The 19554-nt window shown below is 48.9% G+C and overlaps 9 protein-coding genes across 9 annotated transcripts; 5 read left to right on the forward strand and 4 right to left on the reverse strand.

The window, feature by feature from the left end:
* Positions 1-279: 279 nt before the first annotated feature.
* On the forward strand, positions 280-4629 carry N7468_005485 (uncharacterized protein; the record flags this gene model as incomplete). The annotated part of the gene is made up of 10 exons (XM_058474782.1): positions 280-324; positions 412-620; positions 672-1389; positions 1448-2684; positions 2739-2811; positions 2871-2929; positions 2999-3489; positions 3545-3964; positions 4017-4159; positions 4212-4629. 10 exons carry the CDS (start codon positions 280-282, stop codon positions 4627-4629), a joined length of 3813 nt encoding a protein of 1270 aa, XP_058330522.1.
* Positions 4630-5156: 527 nt separating this feature from the next.
* N7468_005486 (MFS general substrate transporter) lies at positions 5157-6731 on the forward strand (the record flags this gene model as incomplete). The annotated part of the gene is made up of 4 exons (XM_058474783.1): positions 5157-5805; positions 5858-6078; positions 6116-6538; positions 6591-6731. 4 exons carry the CDS (start codon positions 5157-5159, stop codon positions 6729-6731), a joined length of 1434 nt encoding a protein of 477 aa, XP_058330523.1.
* A 332-nt stretch (positions 6732-7063) lies between these two features.
* N7468_005487 (heme-dependent oxidative N-demethylase family protein) lies at positions 7064-8384 on the reverse strand (the record flags this gene model as incomplete). The annotated part of the gene is made up of 3 exons (XM_058474784.1): positions 7064-7294; positions 7359-8065; positions 8123-8384. The coding sequence occupies 3 exons, from the start codon at positions 8382-8384 to the stop codon at positions 7064-7066; spliced, it is 1200 nt and encodes a 399-aa protein (XP_058330524.1).
* A 557-nt stretch (positions 8385-8941) lies between these two features.
* N7468_005488 (threonine aldolase family protein) lies at positions 8942-10117 on the forward strand (the record flags this gene model as incomplete). Its single annotated transcript, XM_058474785.1, has 1 exon — positions 8942-10117. The coding sequence occupies one exon, from the start codon at positions 8942-8944 to the stop codon at positions 10115-10117; it is 1176 nt and encodes a 391-aa protein (XP_058330525.1).
* A 978-nt stretch (positions 10118-11095) lies between these two features.
* On the forward strand, positions 11096-12266 carry N7468_005489 (uncharacterized protein; the record flags this gene model as incomplete). Its single annotated transcript, XM_058474786.1, has 2 exons — positions 11096-11152; positions 11193-12266. 2 exons carry the CDS (start codon positions 11096-11098, stop codon positions 12264-12266), a joined length of 1131 nt encoding a protein of 376 aa, XP_058330526.1.
* Positions 12267-12447: 181 nt separating this feature from the next.
* Positions 12448-12876, reverse strand: N7468_005490 (isoflavone reductase family protein; the record flags this gene model as incomplete). The annotated part of the gene is made up of 2 exons (XM_058474787.1): positions 12448-12680; positions 12852-12876. 2 exons carry the CDS (start codon positions 12874-12876, stop codon positions 12448-12450), a joined length of 258 nt encoding a protein of 85 aa, XP_058330527.1.
* A 319-nt stretch (positions 12877-13195) lies between these two features.
* N7468_005491 (pyridoxal phosphate-dependent aminotransferase) lies at positions 13196-14679 on the reverse strand (the record flags this gene model as incomplete). Its single annotated transcript, XM_058474788.1, has 3 exons — positions 13196-13834; positions 13888-14388; positions 14449-14679. The coding sequence occupies 3 exons, from the start codon at positions 14677-14679 to the stop codon at positions 13196-13198; spliced, it is 1371 nt and encodes a 456-aa protein (XP_058330528.1).
* A 76-nt stretch (positions 14680-14755) lies between these two features.
* On the forward strand, positions 14756-17149 carry N7468_005492 (MFS transporter ACS family allantoate permease; the record flags this gene model as incomplete). Its single annotated transcript, XM_058474789.1, has 13 exons — positions 14756-14828; positions 14977-15154; positions 15203-15278; positions 15349-15397; positions 15470-15533; positions 15585-15680; positions 15735-16164; positions 16215-16268; positions 16328-16513; positions 16569-16687; positions 16744-16790; positions 16846-17023; positions 17110-17149. 13 exons carry the CDS (start codon positions 14756-14758, stop codon positions 17147-17149), a joined length of 1590 nt encoding a protein of 529 aa, XP_058330529.1.
* A 218-nt stretch (positions 17150-17367) lies between these two features.
* Positions 17368-19313, reverse strand: N7468_005493 (amidase; the record flags this gene model as incomplete). Its single annotated transcript, XM_058474790.1, has 7 exons — positions 17368-17626; positions 17682-17950; positions 18018-18377; positions 18430-18624; positions 18689-18961; positions 19016-19037; positions 19090-19313. 7 exons carry the CDS (start codon positions 19311-19313, stop codon positions 17368-17370), a joined length of 1602 nt encoding a protein of 533 aa, XP_058330530.1.
* Positions 19314-19554: the final 241 nt, after the last annotated feature.

The raw sequence follows: 19554 nt of genomic DNA on the forward strand, positions 1-19554 counted from the left end.
ACGATCAAGATAGCGTTTCGGAGATAGGCGAGACAAAGCTAATGCATCGGTCTCTTTTGCGACGGATTTTCCCGCTCTGAGATCCAGGCCTACTAAATGGTTGCTAAATAGATCGCGAATTGAAAATCCTTCGGGCTGCAACCGGGCGAAGGTGTAGGTTCCGTGGAAGCGAGGCTTGTGAATCCAGCTGTAGTACATATAGCCCCGAAAACCAAGGGAACATGGATAGCGGTGTTCTGGCTTTGCTAATTTCCATCCAATCTCCTTCTGATTGCCAACATGACGCACAAGACGAAAGTCTCGAAGGTTGATATTTTCATTGATGTACGTTCCGATCAAGCTGGCAAAGAGAAGTGGCCCAACGCAGAACCGCGATACCTAGACTAGAAGACGCTAATCAGAACTGAGTAGCGAGGAGGTACCTTCACAGATTGCATTGGCATTCCCCAAGCGGATGGCCAGGCTGATATCGTGATAAAGCTTTTATCTGTGGATCCAGTCAACTATGCAGACGCGCCAACAGAAGGGATTCGTCGAATACTGGAGCTCTTCACAGGCGAGAAACATGCTCGAGATCTTCCACTAAGTACGGAGCACATTGGGATAATTCGGATGGGAACGTGAGTGAATTACCTTTCGACTACCATTTCAGAGTCTGACAAGAATCTCAGGACGGTCGCAACCAATGCTTTGCTGGAAAGAAAGGGAGAAAAGTCCGCGCTTCTAATCACGAAAGGCTTCCGCGATGCATTAGAGATCGGGTATCAGGCGCGGCCCAAACTATTCGACCTCGCAGTGAAAAAGCCCGATGTTCTTTACTCGGAGGTTATCGAAGTGGATGAACGTGTTACTATGGAGGACGCAGCCAAGGACCCATTTCCGGCTGGGTCAATTGACATCATAGCTGATCCGGCGCTACGAGTTGGCCAAAGTGGGGATATAATTCGTGTTCTGGAGGACTTGGACCTTGAAAGTACGAGGAGGTCACTGGAAACCTTACGCCAGAGGGATTTCAAAAGCATTTGTATATGCTTGGCACACAGCTACAGTTTTCCCGACCATGAAAATGCCATCCGTGATATGGCCAAGAAGATGGGATTCTCTAATGTCTCCACTTCGTCGAATCTCATTCCTATGGTCAAGCTGATCTCGCGTGGTATGAGTGCAACGGCAGATGCGTACCTTACGCCGGAAATCAATCGTTACATCCATAATTTCAAACAAGGCTTTCAGGGCAACCTGGCAAGTACCCGTTGCCAATTCATGCAGAGCGACGGGGGGTTATCCGATATAACCCAGTTTTCTGGTCTCCGAGCTATTTTGTCCGGCCCAGCAGGAGGTGTCGTGGGATATGCCAGCACGATGTGGCATCCGGATGAACGAATCCCTGTGATTGGGTTTGATATGGGGGGGCACATCGACTGATGTGAGTCGATACGATGGCGAGCTGACCCATGTCTTCGAAACCACAACAGCCGGGGTCACGATCCAATCTCCTCAGCTTGATATCAGTACGGTAGCTGCAGGTGGTGGCAGCATCCTAGCATGGAGAAACGGCTTGTTCACAGTGGGCCCAGAGAGTGCCTCAGCCCATCCTGGCCCGGCGTGTTATCGCAAAGGGGGGCCACTGACTGTCACCGATGCCAATTTGTTTCTCGGCCGCATCCTCCCAGATTATTTCCCCTCGATATTTGGACCAACAGAAGACCTCCCGTTGGACTACGAGATCACACAACGGAAATTCATTCAGCTTACCGAAGCCATCAATGCTGAAATTGAAGGCGAAAAGACTCCAGAAGAAGTGGCTTTGGGGTTTTTAGAAGTCGCCAATGAAACGATGTGTCGGCCGATCCGCGCGATAGTGGAAGGAAAAGGGTATCAGGCCTCAGCTCACAAGCTTGCGGTTTTTGGGGGAGCCGGTGGCCAACATGCATGTTCAATCGGCCGGAATCTTGGAATACAAACCGTTGTGATTCACAAATATTCAAGCATCCTGTCAGCGTATGGGATGGCGCTTGCCAGCATCGTCCAAGAAGTACAAGAGCCATCGTCGATGACTCTGAGCTCATCTTCTATGGTAGAGATATTGAAAAGATTTGAAGCGCTGAAACATAGTGCTCACGAAGGTCTTCGACGACAGGGAGTAACATCTAAAAACAAGATTATGATGCAGCCCTTCCTCAACCTCCGATACGAAGGGACAGATACTCAGATGATGGTTGCTTTGCCCAAAGACGGTGATTTCAAGCACGCCTTCGAACAGATGCATTTGCGCGAATTCACATTCTTGTTGCCCTTCAAGAATATTATTGTTGATGATATCCGCATCAGAGCGGTTGCTGAAGAATACCAGCGACCCTCGACAAACCTAGAGCAGGGAGTTCGACCTACCAAGATATATTCGCCTACGGTGGTCGAGAAGCCCCAACAAGTTTACTTCGCGTCCACAGGATGGACCGATACGCCAATTTATCTCCTGAAGGATCTCAACCCCGGTCATTATGTCGAAGGACCCGCTATCATCATCGACAATACGCAGACGATTGTCGTGACACCTTTCGCGTCTATGACAGTTTTGGAGGATCACATCATCTTAGATGTTTCCACCGAAGGCAGTCCTTCTACGGCAAATGAAGCAGGCATCCGAGAAGCAGACCCCGTCAAGCTTTCTGTTTTCGGACACAGTACGTACCATATTATCGCCCAGTAACAAACGTGAGCTAATGTGTCATGGCTAGGGTTCATGTCGATCGCTGAGCACATGGGAAAGACGCTGCAAAAGACAGCCGTGAGCATTAACATCAAGGAAAGGTAATGAAAGCACAAAAGCCGAAACAAACAGAGATGACAGCTTTGCTAAGAAATTCCAGACTAGACTTTTCTTGTGCTATTTTTGGGCCGAACGGCGACCTTGTGGCTAATGCACCTCGTAAGTCTTTTATATGCCAATCGCAAAACCCCAACGTACCCCAGACACTAAAGTATATGACGCAAATAGATGTGCCCGTTCATCTGGGAAGCATGGCTTACGCCGTCAAATATCAGCATGAAAACTTTGGCAAGTCTCTTCAGCCAGGAGACGTGCTTGTGTCCAATCATCCAATCGCTGGAGGGACTCACTTGCCAGATATCACTGTGATTACACCTGTATTTGCTCCAGATGGCGGAGAGATCATCTTTTACACTGCCTCTCGCGGCCATCACAGGGATATCGGAGGGTTTGAAGGCATATCGGGCAATGCTAATGCCACTGACATATGGCAAGAGGGTGCCAGTATCATCAGTTTCAAACTTGTCTCAAACAGTATTTTCGACGAAGAAGGGGTTCGGAAGATTCTGATCGATGAGCCCGCCCAGTATGCGGACTGTGTTGGGACATCAAGTATTAATGACAATCTTTCGGACCTTCGGGCCCAGGTGGCAGCGAACGCGAAAGGTGCAGCACTGATTCGAGCGCTCTTCGAAGAGCATCCTCGGGAAGTCGTACAAGTAAATTACCACTACAGCTTTCATGCACCTTTACCTGTGATCTGACCCGATATAGTTTTACATGGATCGCATCCAAGCCAATGCAGAAATAGCAGTGAGAAAGTTTCTTCAAAAGACTGCATTGCGTATTGGGAATAAACAGCTCAAAGCAGTGGATTCGCTCGACAATGGCAGTCGCATTCACTTGGAAATCCGGATCAATGCAGATGGGAGCGCGACTTTCGACTTCACAGGAACTGGACCGGAAGTCATCGGCAACAATAATGCACCAAAAAGCATCTGTCTATCGGCAATTATCTACTCTCTCCGATGTTTGATAAATGAGGATATCCCGTTGAACCAAGGCTGTTTGTCTTCTATTGAAGTTATCAATCCCGAGGGCTCTATTCTGAATCCCAGCGAGCATGCTGCTGTCTACGCGGGTAACACTCAGACAAGTCAGCGAATAGTGGACGTTATACTAAAGTGCTTTGAGGTAAATTCGGCCACACTATGCGTACGAATATTGGGTCTAATTGTTGAAACAGGCATGTGCTGCTAGCAATGGTTGTATGAGCAGTGTGGGATTCTTCGGCGGTCGGGATAGGAAACCTGGCGATGGGTATGCATTTGCATACGGTGAGACAATTGGTGGTGGATCTGGCGCTGGCCCCAGCTGGCATGGTGCTAGGTAAGAGTTACAGTGGTGCATTCATACTGGTGTATACGCTGACTTGCTGCAGTGGGGTTCATTGCCATATGACCAACACTCGGATCTCCGATGTAGAGATTCTAGAGAAAAGATATCCTGTTCTTCTGCGAGAATTCTCTCTTCGATATGGCTCTGGCGGCAAAGGACAATTTGCCGGTGGGGATGGGCTGGTGCGTGTGATAGAATGTAGGGACCCTTTGACATTTTCTATGATTTCTGAAAGACGAGCCACGCAGCCATACGGAATGAAGGGGGGGCAGAAGGGAGCTTCAGGGGAGAATCTCATTTCCAAGAAACTTCCGAATGGGAAGAGGCGAATCATGAGCCTTGGACCGCGTGGACTGGTCAAACTGGAGGCAGGGGATCAGTTTATTATCAAAACCCCCGGGGGTGGGGGCTGGGGTGCTGGACGAGACAAGTTTGAAGGAGAGCTTGACGGGTCAAGCTGAAATTGACAAGACCGCGGCAATTCGGCAGTCAAAGACGGCTAGATGAGCATTTGAGCATTAAAGTTGATCAATGGCTCTACTATCCAGATATCTGTGTCCTCAATTAACACGCCATCATTAGTAGTAATGGTCTTAGTTTCAAGCATAAGGCTCCGTCAACTCCGTCATTAATACCCAGAGAGAGTAGCAATCCAGGCATTCCAATATCAGCGTAAGGCTAGCGCGTTGGATGTTCTTCCCATATCGTAGGAAAAGTCCGACTAGTATCGGAGAAAAGCCGTGATACCCCCGCAATCTAATCTTCGTTGTCGGTTAGCAGTGCGCAAGATAACACCTGCGGGGTCTTACAGAACTCACAAGGCCCTGTATATAGGAAAATCCTTCAATAACTTAGTGGACGCCAGGTAGTCGCTGTGGTCCGGCAATGTAAATATCGCCCCACAGAACCTGCAGTGGACCCTGTGACTTTAACACCCCAAAGTCAACTAGCCACTATTCCAAAGGGGTAATCTGCAAAATTTGACAAGATGATACCCGCGTCGACAAAAGATTTGGATAAGCCTAGTGCTAGTGATCGTGCTCCATGTGAAGCGACAAAGGGTAGATTCTACCTCTGGACCCGACCTGGAACTTCCAAAGAGGAGAGAAAGCTCGTGCAGAAGCTGGACTTCGCAATTCTTACATTCTGTTGCTTGACATTCTTTACCAAAGACCTGGATCGAAACAACATCAATAACGCTTATGTGTCCGGCATGAAGGAGGATTTAGGTCTTTATAGCAATCAGCTCAACTGGATGACCACTTGGTTCCAAATCGGCTATATTGTGGGCCAGATTCCATCTCAAATACTGCTGACCAAGATATCGCCACGATGGTATCTCCCCGCCGTCGAGTTTCTTTGGAGTCTGTTCGTGCTGTTCATATTCAAATGTAACACGGTGGAGCAGATCTATGCGCTGAGATTTTTTGTGGGCTTTTTCGAAGCAGCCAGTTGGCCCGGGCTCCATTTCATGATAGGCACTTGGTATCGTAACCATGAGATCAACAAGCGGAGTGGTATCTTTACAGCATCCGGCATTGCCGCGACCATGTTTTCGGGATACATCCAAGCAGGCATCTACGAGACCATGGACGGCCGTTTAGGCCTTCGAGGGTGGAGATGGCTGTTTATCATCGGTAAAGCTTATCCTTATAGATGAATAGAATTACTCAACTAACCTTGAATCAGATTTTCTTATCACCTTCCCCATGGTGATTCTGGGTCTGTCCATTATCCCCAATCCGCTTTATGAAAAGAAGACCTGGTGGATGACAGAGAAGGAGCGGCAGATGTGCATGGCACGCCTCGAGTCGGATCATCGCCAGCCACTTGGTCACTTTGATCGGTCGCTTTTCAAGCGGGTCCTAGGAAGATGGCACTTCTGGATTCTGGCAAGTAAATCACGAAACGTATGCCAGTCTCGAAAACTCGCTAATGTTCCCTTAGTGCACCTGGTTCTCGTTAATGTACTTTGTCTACCAAGCCCCCACGACAACAACTATGTCTCTCTGGCTGAAAGCAGAAAAGTACTCGGTACCAGACATCAACAACCTACCTACCGTATACTCCGCTGTCTCCATCGTCTTCATGCTCCTATCCGGGGTTTATAATGACTGGCGCGGCTCCCAGATAGAGTCCGTCATATTGATTTGCATCACGCAGATCGTGAGCGAGTCGATGCTGACGGCGTGGTTAATTTCGAAACCTGCCAAATTCTTTGCTTATTATATTGCCGGAACAATCCAGTCACTATTCCCGATTATTGTCAGCTGGACGCACGTGGTTTGCTCTGGAGATGCTGAAGAGCGGGCCATTGTGATCGGCAGCCTTAATGCCATCGGACTTGCTCATGGAACGTGGTGGAATCAAGTGAGTTAGAAGGTTCTGATCCCAAAAAACGAACTCCCTAATACTTTTCAAGGTGTTCATCCCAACTGTTGAGGCGCCCCGGTTTTATCGTGGATACCGTGCTGGTTTGGCCGCCTCCTGTGCACTCTTTGCGTGGCTACCTGTCGTGGTTTGGTTTACTCGCAGACAACGCCTTCGGGGAGACTCCGACTGATACACTGGAAGGATACGAGGAGGCTGTAGTGGTAAAACACGAAAAGAGCAGTACCCGGGGCAGTCATTCTTGAATATCCTATGTTTTTTATTCAAAAATTTAATTCAGTCTTCCTACACATACCAATTCTATCCTTATTTGCTTAGACTTTGCAGTTGATTATTCCTTCTCGCTGGTCCGCTCGGCAGGCCGTCAAGAATGCGGAGATGCACGATTTGGCCTACCGGAAATTTCAGAAAGGGCAAAATGAAAACTACTAGGTCTCTCTCTAATAGAGCTAGGTTCGTACGCTCTTCAAATTCCTTGGTTGTGAGGAAATTTTCACACATCCATCATGATCGCAGGAAAGCCTTCAAGGCCTCTCCCCACATATTCCCGTTCTTATATTTGTACATCGCCGGCGAGTTCCCTTTTTTCAACCCGTCAATGGCAATCGCGAGATCCTCTCCCAGTCCCTCATCTTTGATCTGCTGGACGGGATAGGTGTAGGTATGGAACCCGAAGACAAGGGCCTTGGAGCTTGGAAGACGATATAAGGTCTGCCGCTCACAGCGCAAGAAAGTCTTTTGATCTATCAGCTTTCAAATGTTCTTATTCGGTCACCATATTTAAAAATGTCCGACATACCTGATCCAGTTTCAAATCCTCAGGCTTCATAGCCTGCTGAGTACCATCTTCAGCATATGCTGGTCCATGAATGGAACCGAAGGCAGCGAATAGCTCCGCCTCAGTGGTGATGCTCCAGTTGACTCGCTTCACGAATCGCCCAACCTCTATTCGAGCAAAGAACCTGTCCATGCTGCGTTCAAGCTTCTCGGGGTATCCAGGAACAGGGCTATGGATATCCGCGAGACGAAGGCCGAGTTTCTCGCGGGAGTTGAACCCCGCGGGGTAGCAATTCGCATACGCTTGTAGAATATACTTTGGCTGGTCCGAAGGTCCCATAGCTTCTGTTTCCGCTTCTGGTAAGAGAATCAAGAAATCTTCGTCGACTGTTTCGGCTAGGATTTCCAGCCCCCTAATGGTTGGGGTTGAAGTTGAGAGAGTCGTCGGCCACTTCTTCCCCGTGACGACACTCTCAAACATCTCGCAATGGGTTTTGGTGTCTTGGGAGACCTTGAACATGTTCGGATAACGGGTTGGCAGATAGTTGCCCAGTATGAAAGAATAAAGCTCGCTGACCGCGGGGCGAGTACGTGGATCTGCTGTCGGAGAATCGTTGACGGCAACGACGATATCGTGGTGCTGTTTGATGAGCTCTTCGCGTAATCTGAGTCTTTCCTTGTATGTGCTGTCCATCGGTATGAGCTCTGACGGATCCAGCGTCTCCAGTGCTGTGGGCCTGTCAGCTCATGTACAGAAACGAGAACATCAGACCGGTCGCAATTTACCCATCGTCAGGTTATACCGATCTTTCCCTTTGAAAGGACGGAATTGTAACGGCGCGGTGGTCTTCCATTCGAAATCTTCCAATGGTATAATAGTCGGACCTTCGTAATTGGTCGTATGTTTCGACACGTTGTATCTTGCTGCCAATCGAGGCAAACTTCGTTGATTCCATCGATATGCCCAACAACAGAACCCTACAATCAGGCCCAGGACCAGGATCGGGAAGGACAGAGGCTCGTGCCACAGGGTTGATGGATGGGGCATTTTTAAAGGGAGTGTCGCCATGCTGCATGCAAATTCTGTTGCTTCAGCGCCACCGTATGAATAGAATGCACGATCCTCGATCTCGTGCTCTGGACTACGACTTTCTGTGGCCCAGAGATTGCCCCTCTAAGGTGGTTTAACATTCCGACCAGGCTTAGTAGTCCTTATCGCGGCGTCCCGCTATTCCGGGGCAACTCCGTGTGTTATCGGCGGGGGGGTTGAACGAGGGGAAAGTGGAGAGCAGTGTGGTAATTACAAGTACTTCTGCGTTGCTTATCGACCAGTTCAGTCCGGTTGAGCACCGGTTTCTCCGGAGTAAACGCCGACTCTGGAACCACGCGCGGCTAGATCCTGTGAATCCGATGGCTTCTTCATCACATCTAGCTGGGGTTAGCTTTGGATTCGTTTAGCCTATGAGACAACCCTGTAGACTTTCAGTGAAGAAAGTGGAAGTTTCTTGCCTTTTTTTTGGTTACGTATCACTATTCTTTTGAAGCACAGCCTCATCCAAGGAATCGCTTGAACCATAACGAAGCCAGCCAAGAGGCTATCTCGCCATGGATGACCCCAGTCAAAAAGCTGTCTATCATGTCCAAGATGCATCCGTGAAGCATATCGAAGTCTCCAGCTCCTGGTGCAGCCCCGGCCCGGCCGCCTACGATTTCCGAACCGACACAATCACCACGCCAACCCTATCCATGCTGCAAGCCATCGCCCAATCCTCCCTGATGGACGATGTATATCAAGAAGACACCACTACAACGGACTTCGAGAAATTCATCGCTAACCTCGCAGGCAAGGAAGCCAGCCTGCTCGTCATGTCCGGGACAATGGGCAACCAGATCGCTCTCCGCTCACTCCTCACCCAGCCTCCGCACGCCATCCTGTGCCACAGCCGCTCGCATATATTCATCTCCGAAGCCGGCGGCTGCTCGTCCCTATCGCAGGCACACATGCAGCCCTGCATTCCAGCCAACGGTCAGTATTTGACCCTCGAAGACATTAAGCAGACGGTCGTGATCAGCAATAATATCCATGTTGCCCCGACCCGCGTCATCTCGCTCGAGAATACCCTAGCGGGAGTCATCACGCCGCTAGAGGAAGTACGGCGGATCTCCGAATTCGCGCGCGCAAACGGCATCAAGATGCACCTCGACGGGGCACGGCTGTGGGAGGCTGTGGCGGCGGGGGCGGGTTCGTTGACGGATTATCTTGCCTGCTTCGACACCGCGCAGCTGTGCTTTTCGAAGGGTCTTGCCGCGCCCATAGGAAGCGCTATCGTGGGCCCGAAGGACGTGCTGCAACATTGCAGATGGGTGCGGAAGAGCCTTGGCGGAGGTATTCGACAGGCTGGAGTCATCTCTGCCGCAGCGCGTGTGGCGGTGGAAGAGAATTTTGGTCGAGGGCCGAATGGGGAAGGAGGGCGACTGCGCGAAACACATAAGAAGGCGAAGATCATTGAGAAGATGTGGCTGGATCGCGGAGGCACGACTCTGCAACCGGTGCAGACGAACATGGTCGTGCTGGATCTACCTACCAGTGGAATCTCAGTAGATGAGCTGATCCGAGTGGGTAAGGAGGAGGGTCTCAAGTTGATGGGTGGGAGACTCGTCGTTCATCTTCAGATTGTTGACGGTGCCATAGATCGGCTGGGGAAAGTTTTTGATCGCTTGCTATCTTCCCCGAAGGCGAAGGGCCTTGTGATAGAAGGAGTCCAGTCGGATTATCGATAAGAAGAACCCAGGCAAAGTAGGTCAGTTTAAATAATTCAATTGATTTTATCACGGATGATGCTACAGGATAAAAGGCACAGCATAACATAGGCCATGCGATTGTGGGTTGTGGGTCAGATACTTGGAGGAAGGAAAAGAAAGCTGGGGGGCAATTTTGGTAGTATCTCACGGAGGAGGTCAAACCAGGTTGATTTAACTGGAACTTGGTGTCGATTCTTGAAATCTGGTGAAAGAAATGGAGACTGGATGGTTTTTGTGACAGGATTTCTTAACGCCCACTCGACTGACTTTGGACAGACACTTTGGCAAAGCCAGTCCCAGTAATAACAAACAATTAGAGCACTCGCCGAAAGGGCGTCAAGCGTCCCGGGGTTAAGAGCTCTGCTTTTTAGAGGGGTCCGAAGATGAGAGCACCGCATTACGGTGTTACTATGCTTATGTGCTTTAATACCATTATCCCTACTCTGAATGTACCTGATGTCCTTATTCTGAATGTACTTGATATCCTTATACTGAATGTACTTGATATCCTTGCTCTGAACGTACTTGGGGATCTCCATATGGATGCATCAGAGCAGAAATGAAATGCCAGAGTGCATTCCCCCAAGTATGGTAGTGGTTGTTCGGAATATAAGGTCAAGCGTTCTCTTGCCGCTCTTGACTTGGCAAAAGTAGCATGGTAACTATGGACGCGTTGGTGTCCGAGGTTGAGTTGAGTTATCAATGCCTAAAAAAGTATCGGAACTCTGCCCCTTCCACTTTAACATCTTGTCTTTCACTTTAACATCTTTTCTTCCACATTAACATCTTTTTTTCACATTAACATCTTTTCACATTAACATCTTTCCTTTCACGACACACCCTCCCCAACAAACTCTTATTCATCACCATTCTTCCATCTAAAATCTTCATCTCGTATGGTTCTGACATTGATATACTTGAAAGCGTCTCTCATTAACAGAGTTTTTCTCAGCCAGGATGTCGCAGCCAGTATCCCACGCCTCCAACACGACGACAAGCGGGTCACTGCTCCCTGTTCCTAGGGGGGAAAAGATATCCACTCCCAGACCTCAAGGCCCACCTTCAAAAGGTGGTGGACGCCCGAGGTACCCAGTACGCTGCGGTATCAGCATTCCTCCTTTCATGGGAGAAAGATAATACAGATGCAGCTAGCGATATCCGGTCTATGTCAGCGCTATTGCAAGACGAATTCGGTATCACCTCCAAACTGTGCATGGTACCAGAATCAGACCGGACGCCAGGTTGGACGCTCAGGGCCGCACTTGCAAATGCCACCGGGAAACTTACCCCAACCTCTGGAGATAAAAAATCTCTTTTCATCTTCTATTACGTCGGACATGGATATGTGGACCGGTCTAGAGGTCTCCTCTTCGCGTCAGGAGCAGCAAACTCGAAGGAAATACCATGGGATACTGTCCGAAATTCGGTGTTTCTAAACGACAGTTCAATTGACCATATTGACGCCCTCGGTATTCTCGACTGCTGTTATGCCGGCTCGGCAAGAGCCGGTTCGACGAGATCGATGCAGGTCTTAGCTGCGTGCGGCCCGAACCAACAGGCGAGATCCCGGACTGGAGGTGCCTCCTTTACAGTCCGGCTTGGCGTGGCCGTACGATCACTACGCTCGCAGGGGATACCGATCGTTACACCTGCCGCAATTTTCTCGGAAATTGAACGGCAGAAGCCAAGCGGGCTAGTCCCGTCATGCCATTTATCAGTCCTGGGTGGCTCACACCCCATCGCCCTGGCGTTCGTGAAGAAAAGAACGTCAACGGCAAGCAGAATCCCTGTCGCGACCAGAGTGACCGACCGTGACAAGAATGTCCTTGTCAGTCTAACACTCAGCGGTCAACACAAGGAAGCGACGAAGGAGTTCCAGCGGATCATTCAAAATCTGCCTGGCCATCTAGGCGTCACGCTTGTGGACGCCTATGAAACAGATGCATCCGCCCTTGTTCTTGCGAGGATGAGTCTGGAGGTGTGGGCGCGTCTCAGCCATCACCTCGATCTCGATTATATTGGGGTCATTATTGGGCCGAGTCTAGTTCACAGGACTGAAAGCGACTTGCGCCACACGAAAGTGGAGAACATACCACCTACTTCCTCATCCCGAAAGCCGTATCGTTGATCCTGTGGCGACCGAGAATACCATACATTTTTACCCTTGGACTGTTTCCCCCTCCGCCCTCCACCCCGGAGTTAGCTTTAGTACACAAGAATAATGTTTTTAGGGTGCTCATACTCCGACACCCCCCATCCTTAATTGGGTGATATTGATGCTTAATGGTGCCTGAATATCATGTAACCGCTCAAATACCTAATTTCCATCTTGAAACTTCATACCTAACGTCGAGCTTGGAAGCTGCAGGGTAGGTATTGTTGCCGTACTCCGTGGGAATGACGCGCTTCAGGCCTGCCGGGATGGCGGCGTCGATCATGCGCACATGAACTGACCGTGTACGGTCTTCCGGTAGTGCTGAGACGACGGCGTCTTGGTCCAGAAGGCAGCGACGAGTTGATCGATAGGGTAATTGTCGTCCACCTTATGGACGTTGATACCAAATCGAAAGCAGGATTTTGAGAAATTGCGTTATCGAATTGATAAATTGAATGCCTCTTCATCGAATGCTGCTAGAATCTCCGAGCCGAATAAACCTCCAGCCTGTTGTGTTCTTTGGTTAGCGTACCATCTTCCGAGAAGGGAAGGGCTTACTCAGACCCATCAACATGACATCCATGATTTTTTCAGCTGTTTTGAGAGGAGCTGGATCAACACTCGTGGAAAACCTTGCAGAGTGATAGCAGCAGCCCTTAATAGAAGGAGATTCCCCGCTTCAATTTGTGTGGGGTAAAGGGGCCGAATTACACATGTTACGGTATTGTTACGCAGTTTTCTTACAGCTATTCCAGAACCATAGATGGGCATAGATGAATTATATCGATTTCACTGAAAATGACCAGCATGAACTTCGAAACTTGATCTGGAGTCGAAAAAGCATTCTTGTCAGTTTGGTCTTTCTATGTCACGTTTACTTAAGGACCAGCATTCCTTGTACTTTACACGGCTTTGAGCATCTTCACCGCGGCCTGAATTGCTGCAATCGCTTCATCCAACAGTGGCAGAGGCACCTCTTCACCCGCGACGGCTGACTTCAACAAAGCATACCCCATGCTATATCTCTCCTCCTCAGACGAGAAATAAAGAGAGCTTGTCGCCATCCTCAGTCGGAGGTTTCCACCTCCCGAGTGTTCACACTCATCCTTCTCCCCAAATGCAGACCCAGGCAAAGCCGCGAGACCACACTCTTCAATCAGCCATGTCGACAGCTCAGAACTGGTAGCAACACCAATACTCTTTAGCTGCGATTCGTACGGGTGGAATGACGGATACAGGTAGAAGGATCCTTTTGGCTCGGCGACTGCAAGGCCACAATTCTTCAGGGCATGGTACAGTCGCATTGTGCACATTCGGTGGAGACAAGTGACTGCCTCGCGATACTCGTCCATGGCAAGTCCAATGGGTTCTGCTGTTGTGTGGATGCTTGAAAATGCCTTGATCGAGGCCATTTGAGCCGGTGCGGATGCGGCAGACCAGCATTCCGACGCGTAGGCGAGAGTAGTTTGCCGGATGCTCTTGCCGACAGAGGAGCTGGGGAAGATTGCATAACCAATTCTCCAGCCACCAGCAGAATATGTCTATGGAACGAATAAGTATCAAAACGACTTGGTTGGAATGATAACCAACGTACCTTGGAGAGGCCGCCGGTCATAATCACGGTGCCATCATTGCCGTATGCAGATCCGAATGCGCTGACTTTCACATCATCGGCATCGAAGCAGATGTCAGAGTATATTTCATCACTAATCAAAATGATGTAATGTTTGCGGCAAAACTCGACAATCAGGGAGATCTGCTCTTTACTAAATACTTGTCCCGTCGGGTTGGAAGGACTGTTGATCAACATGATACGCGGGCGAGCGCCGGCATCGACCGCAGAGCTGTAGGCACGATCGAGCGCTGCCTCTGTCAAGGTGTGGCGATCATGCTTGTCCGTTTCGATCCAAAACAACCTCTTGCCTGCATTCGCAACTTGGGGCTCATAACTAACCCAGGAGGGGCGAGGAAGAAGTACATCCCCATCCAAGAAATCGAAGAGAGCAAAGAGAAGAGGCTTTGATCCCGGGGCAACAATCACTTGGTCAGCGTGAACCGGAATACCAAGGCGACCCGATTGGTATGCAGCAATTCTCTACAGTCATATATGTTAGCCTCGGAAGCTCGAACGATGTATGAATTGTCTTGTACCAACCTCTCGGAGCTCCAAAATCCCGGCTACTGGCATATATGAAGTCGAATTTGACGCATCGCGATGAGCTTTCAAAACTGCCACCTGAATTGGAAAAGTGGCTTCTCCAAAGCCCAAGTGAACCACCTTCTTGCCCGACGCGCGAACACGATGAACATGTTCATTGATCTGCAATGTCGGAGATAAGTGAAGCTTAGCCGCGGAGGCGGTAATGACTGGTTGAGATGCGTCCATGCTGACAAGATAGGCCAGTATATGCGAAAATTACTCATGATGCAGATTGACTCGCAGGGCTCACTCTTATCAATTGATGGAAGCCTTCGAAATCTCGGTGGTCCACACGTACCTGGACTTCGGGTGGTTTGGCTCGGCGATTCCCCTCCGTGAGTGGAGCCTTTCGGCATAAAATCGCCGCTGCACCCCAGACATGCGATAAGGGAGACCCAGCCGAAATCGATAGTATTTATGATGTATGGATGTCACCGTGCTGATCGCCTCAAACTGGGCCAGAAAACTGTCCTATTATCGCAGACATGGCGGAATTATCAGTTATTCAGGCAAGTATAGAGGACCCTATTCCCATAAAGACGATCCTTACGGCGGAGGGAGACATCGCGCTACAATTTACTAGAGAGGTAACCGATGTGAGCGCCGACCTCATCAATCGGGTTCGATGGAAGATTGATCTTTGTATCTTGCCATTGCTTGCGTGAGTGCTAAAGATGCTTCTTGGTTGTGAGCGTTAGCTAATGAACAGTCTCACAACGCTGTTGCAATTCCTGGATAAGTCAACCCTGAGTTATGCGGGAATCTTCGGTATCATCGATGACTTGGTAAGCACTCCGACCTATACTTCGTTCTCCTTTCGATTGAATCGAAAGCTGATGCGCCTCTTGAACCCAGGACCTGAAAGGGGACGAGTACTCTTGGTTGGCGAGTATCTTTTACTTTGGTTAGTCTTAGCCGTTGCATTGATTAGCAAGGGATGGCCGTTGACTTTAGTGCCTGCCAGGTTATTTCGCAGTGCAGCCACTTGGAAGCTTCTTGCTGCAGAAGTTCACACCGGCCAAGTGCCTGTCCGCTACTGTGTATGTGACTCAACCCCAAGTCCTGCAAAGAGACAATCTAACTGTTGATAGGTTTCTCTGGGGCGTCATTCTATTTATGCATGTTGTATGCAAGAACTGGTCTGGCCTGATGGCTGTTCGATTTTTCCTCGGAATGGCTGAGGGAATGTGAGTTACTCGGATCAAAGTAGCCATTTTAGTACTCACCCCGGTCCTAAATAGTGTCACCCCCGCATTCATGCTGATCAGCACCGGCTGGTACGCTCGTCGAGACCAGCCACTTCGAATGGGTGTCTGGTTCTCCTTCAACGGTCTGGCCCAAATCGTCGGTGGTTTGCTCTCCTACGGACTGGGGCATATTCATGTGAACAATATCGCGCCCTGGAAATGGATGTTCATCGTGACAGCCGCGCTGTCGATCATCTGGTCGATCGTGCTTTTTTTGATGTTGCCTGATTCTCAGTTGACAGCGTGGTTCTTGAAGGACAATGCCGAGAAACATGCGGCTATTGAGATGATTCGCGAGAATAACACTGGAATCCACAGTAGGAAGTTCAAGAAAGAGCAGCTGGTGGAAGCACTGTTGGACCCCATGACCTGGATGTTGTTCTTCATGGCCCTCGTCTGGAACATTCCAAATTCCATCGCGACGGTAAGTTTCGAAAAGACCTGAATTCAACTCATGCCACTTACAACCGTCAGTTTGGAAACCTCCTCGTGAAAGACTTTGGATACTCTACTCTTGAAACAACCTTGGTAAGCTGAAGCTACCCCGAGATGGTCTACCTCTTGCTAATTCGTACCCGACATCTCAGCTCGGAATGCCGGCGGGAGCTTTTGAATTCATTCTTATGCTGATTATTACCTACGTGTGTATCTCATTTGCCAATACTCGTGTGTACTGCATGACAGCGGCCTTGGTTCTTGCCTTGGTAGGATCCATCCTAGTCTATGCAGCACCGTACCATAACAAAGCTGCTCTCCTTGCAGGCTACTACTTGGTAGGTTATTCCCTTCTTCTGACATCATTCAACGTATCAAGGCTGACTCGGGTAGATTTATGCCTTCCCAACTGGTTATATCCTTCTTCTATCAATGGCTTCTGCCAATATCGCGGGTCACACGAAAAAGGTTACTGTCAATTCTATCATCATGATCGGATATTGTGTCGGAAAGTGAGCTTTTCCCTGGCCATTTTATTGAGAACACCGACTAATTCAAGATTCAACAGTATCGCTGGGCCTCAATTCTGGAAAACCGAACAAGCACCTCGATACGGTAAGCACCTGAATTTTCCCGCGCTATCCGGGTCCTACTGACGTGAAAAATATAGGCCTTGGAGTTGGATCTTGTCTCGTGTCATTTGTTATACTCATCGTGTTGGTTTTGATAATGAGAATCTATCTCCATGTGTTGAACAAGAGACGTCAGTCCGACCAGCCAATGTCAGAGGCTGCTATTGAGAATGTGGAGTTCTTTGATTTGACAGACAAGATCAACCCTACCTTTGTGTATGTTTACTAGTTGTACTTTGGTGCATATGTGTTAATTACAATTTGAATCTTCGATGCAAGTTTGAATGAACATAAAGTTTTAGGTCGGAAATCCACTGGCAAGCCCAACTACAGCTAATTTAAACATTCGAAGCAAGGTTAGAATCATGTCACGACGACGATGTGTGCAGACGACATATCATCTACGGTCAAGAATCCTGGAACTCTTCCCCAATGTATCGACCATATCTGCACATGGCCATGCAAGCTACTGTTAATATTTCCATTAAGATTCTTGAAACCAAATTCAGACGATGATGCCATATGATTCAAATATCCATCGTCTATTCTATCTTGGCTTTCTATTTACAAAGTAATTCTTCAAAAACCTTGGCTGCCGCAAGAACCTTCTCTTCCTGGAGGTTTCCAGCGATAATCTGCAGTCCGATTGGATGACCATCCATCCTCTCCGGATCATACAAGTTCCAATTCCATTCATCATTTGGATTGCGAGGAATATACGAAGGATCAGCAACATCTATGTCTTTTGACACTGTCGTGACCGGGAAGGAAAGAGCCGAGTAGTCTAGGAAATTCCACACTTTCGTATAACCGACCCATCTATTTCCATCTGTTAGTGTTTCGACGTTGAATAGAACAGCGTCGGTCAACTTACCGACAAGAGTTATGTGGAACCGCAGGATGAGGCATCACTGGAGCAAGCAGAACGTCTACCTTGCGCCCCGACTGTCCTCGAGTGTTATTCCACCGATCAAGATACATCTTCTTGCATTTGAGCTTTTGGCGATTCAGCTGCCAATACTCATACACGGAAATAGGGGCTCCGCGTTCGACAAGAGCTTTCACGTCAGGTAGGAATGGTTCGTTGCCAACAGCAATCTCACGCCGAATATCTTCGCCTCCATCAGCAGTATAATATTGGTCCTGGGAAAAGTCAGAATGATAAATATGATGTGCAATTACTACATGCAATTATGACAACCCAACTCACCTGGATCTTGATGAATTCTTCATGGCCCACCGGATCCCAACTTATAATCTCGTGACCAGCAGCCTTGAGCCTTTCGGCGAGATCATCAAGTGCCCGTCGAATAGGAGGATGAACTCTCACCACACCGTCATCCCAAATAACTCCGACAGTGAGCGGACGGGACAAGATATCCTCATAAACTTGCGATCTCCACGGCAAATCAATACATCGTGGATCCAGGACCGCAGGCTGAGAGTCAATCACCGCTTTGGTGACTTCGGTAAGTGAGTACAATGACCGAGCCATGGGCCCAATGACGGATGGAACATGTTCCTGTCCTTCAGTAGAGACAGTGACATTATAGTATGGGAGACGACCATGCTAGTGAATCACGTTAGCGTCGGACTTGACAAGTATCTGCTGCGGGCCTTACACTTGGCTTCAGTCCATACAAGCCCATCATGCTGCTGGGTCCTCGAATAGAGCCTCCGATATCGGTTCCCCATCCTATCATCGATCCCTTGCATGCGAGTAAGGCTGATTCCCCTCCAGAGGAACCACCTGGGGTGAAAGAAGGATCATTAGGGTTTACAGTGAGTCCCCAGAGGGGATTGTCGGTTTCTGCCATCTGTGTGTATTTAGCCTCTATAGAGCCAATCTGCCGAGAAGATGACCGGAGATTGTTCACATACCATGATGCTTTGTGGCACGTTTGTCTTGGCTATAATCACAGCACCCAACTGAGTCAAGATGGTGACCAGGACCGCATCCTCGCTCGCGGGAGAGTAAGCTCTACCCACATAGCCAATGGTAGAGTCAATACCTTTGACATTGAACTGGTCTTTGAGAGAAATCGGCAATCCATGTAATGGCCCGATCGGTTTGCCTTCCCGACGGAAGTGTTCATCGAGCTCTCGGGATCGTTGAAGAGCTCGGTCAAACAGAATTTCTGTTAGACAATTGGTCTGTAAAAAGTTAGGTAGACGTCAGAAAAGCTTATTAGATAGACCTGGCTTGACCTTTTTATGAGATTCAATTGCCCTATACGTTTCATATCAGCAATCCGTTTTCGTGATTTACTCGGTGGCTTTACCTATTGATGTAGGCCAAGGTTACATGTTCAGCTGTGACATCGCCTGTAGTGAGCGCCTCCAGTAAAGCGCCATGTTCCAAAGAACAAATATCAATATTCCAGGTGTGAGGTTTCGTTCCATGCTTCTCCAAAAAAGCTTTGATTCCTTCGGCTTGGTCTCTGCGTTTGCGAGCAACGATATCCTTCCAATCGGCTTTGACGACAATTTGCTCAATGGTGCCCATATTGTCAAGATTCAGCTATCTGCCTTGATGTCTATCACTGACTCAGTCTCAGCGCGAATAACATAGAGGATAAGAAGGCGGATCGTGGTGACAGATAATGATCCGGCGGCGATAATGTTATCTCTTATCTCAGGTGCTCCATTTCGGTGTTATTCCGCCGCTGGACGGGGCAGTCTCCGCTAAAAGTGGGCCAATACTGATCGGCGAAAAATCGCCGTAGTTTTGTAGATTTGAAGTAAGT

This window comes from Penicillium chermesinum, assembly GCF_028974085.1.
Source record: "Penicillium chermesinum strain IBT 19713 chromosome Unknown utg000004l:1.0-3345178.0:1.0-3348027.0, whole genome shotgun sequence".
Taxonomy (NCBI): Eukaryota; Fungi; Ascomycota; class Eurotiomycetes; order Eurotiales; family Aspergillaceae; genus Penicillium; species Penicillium chermesinum.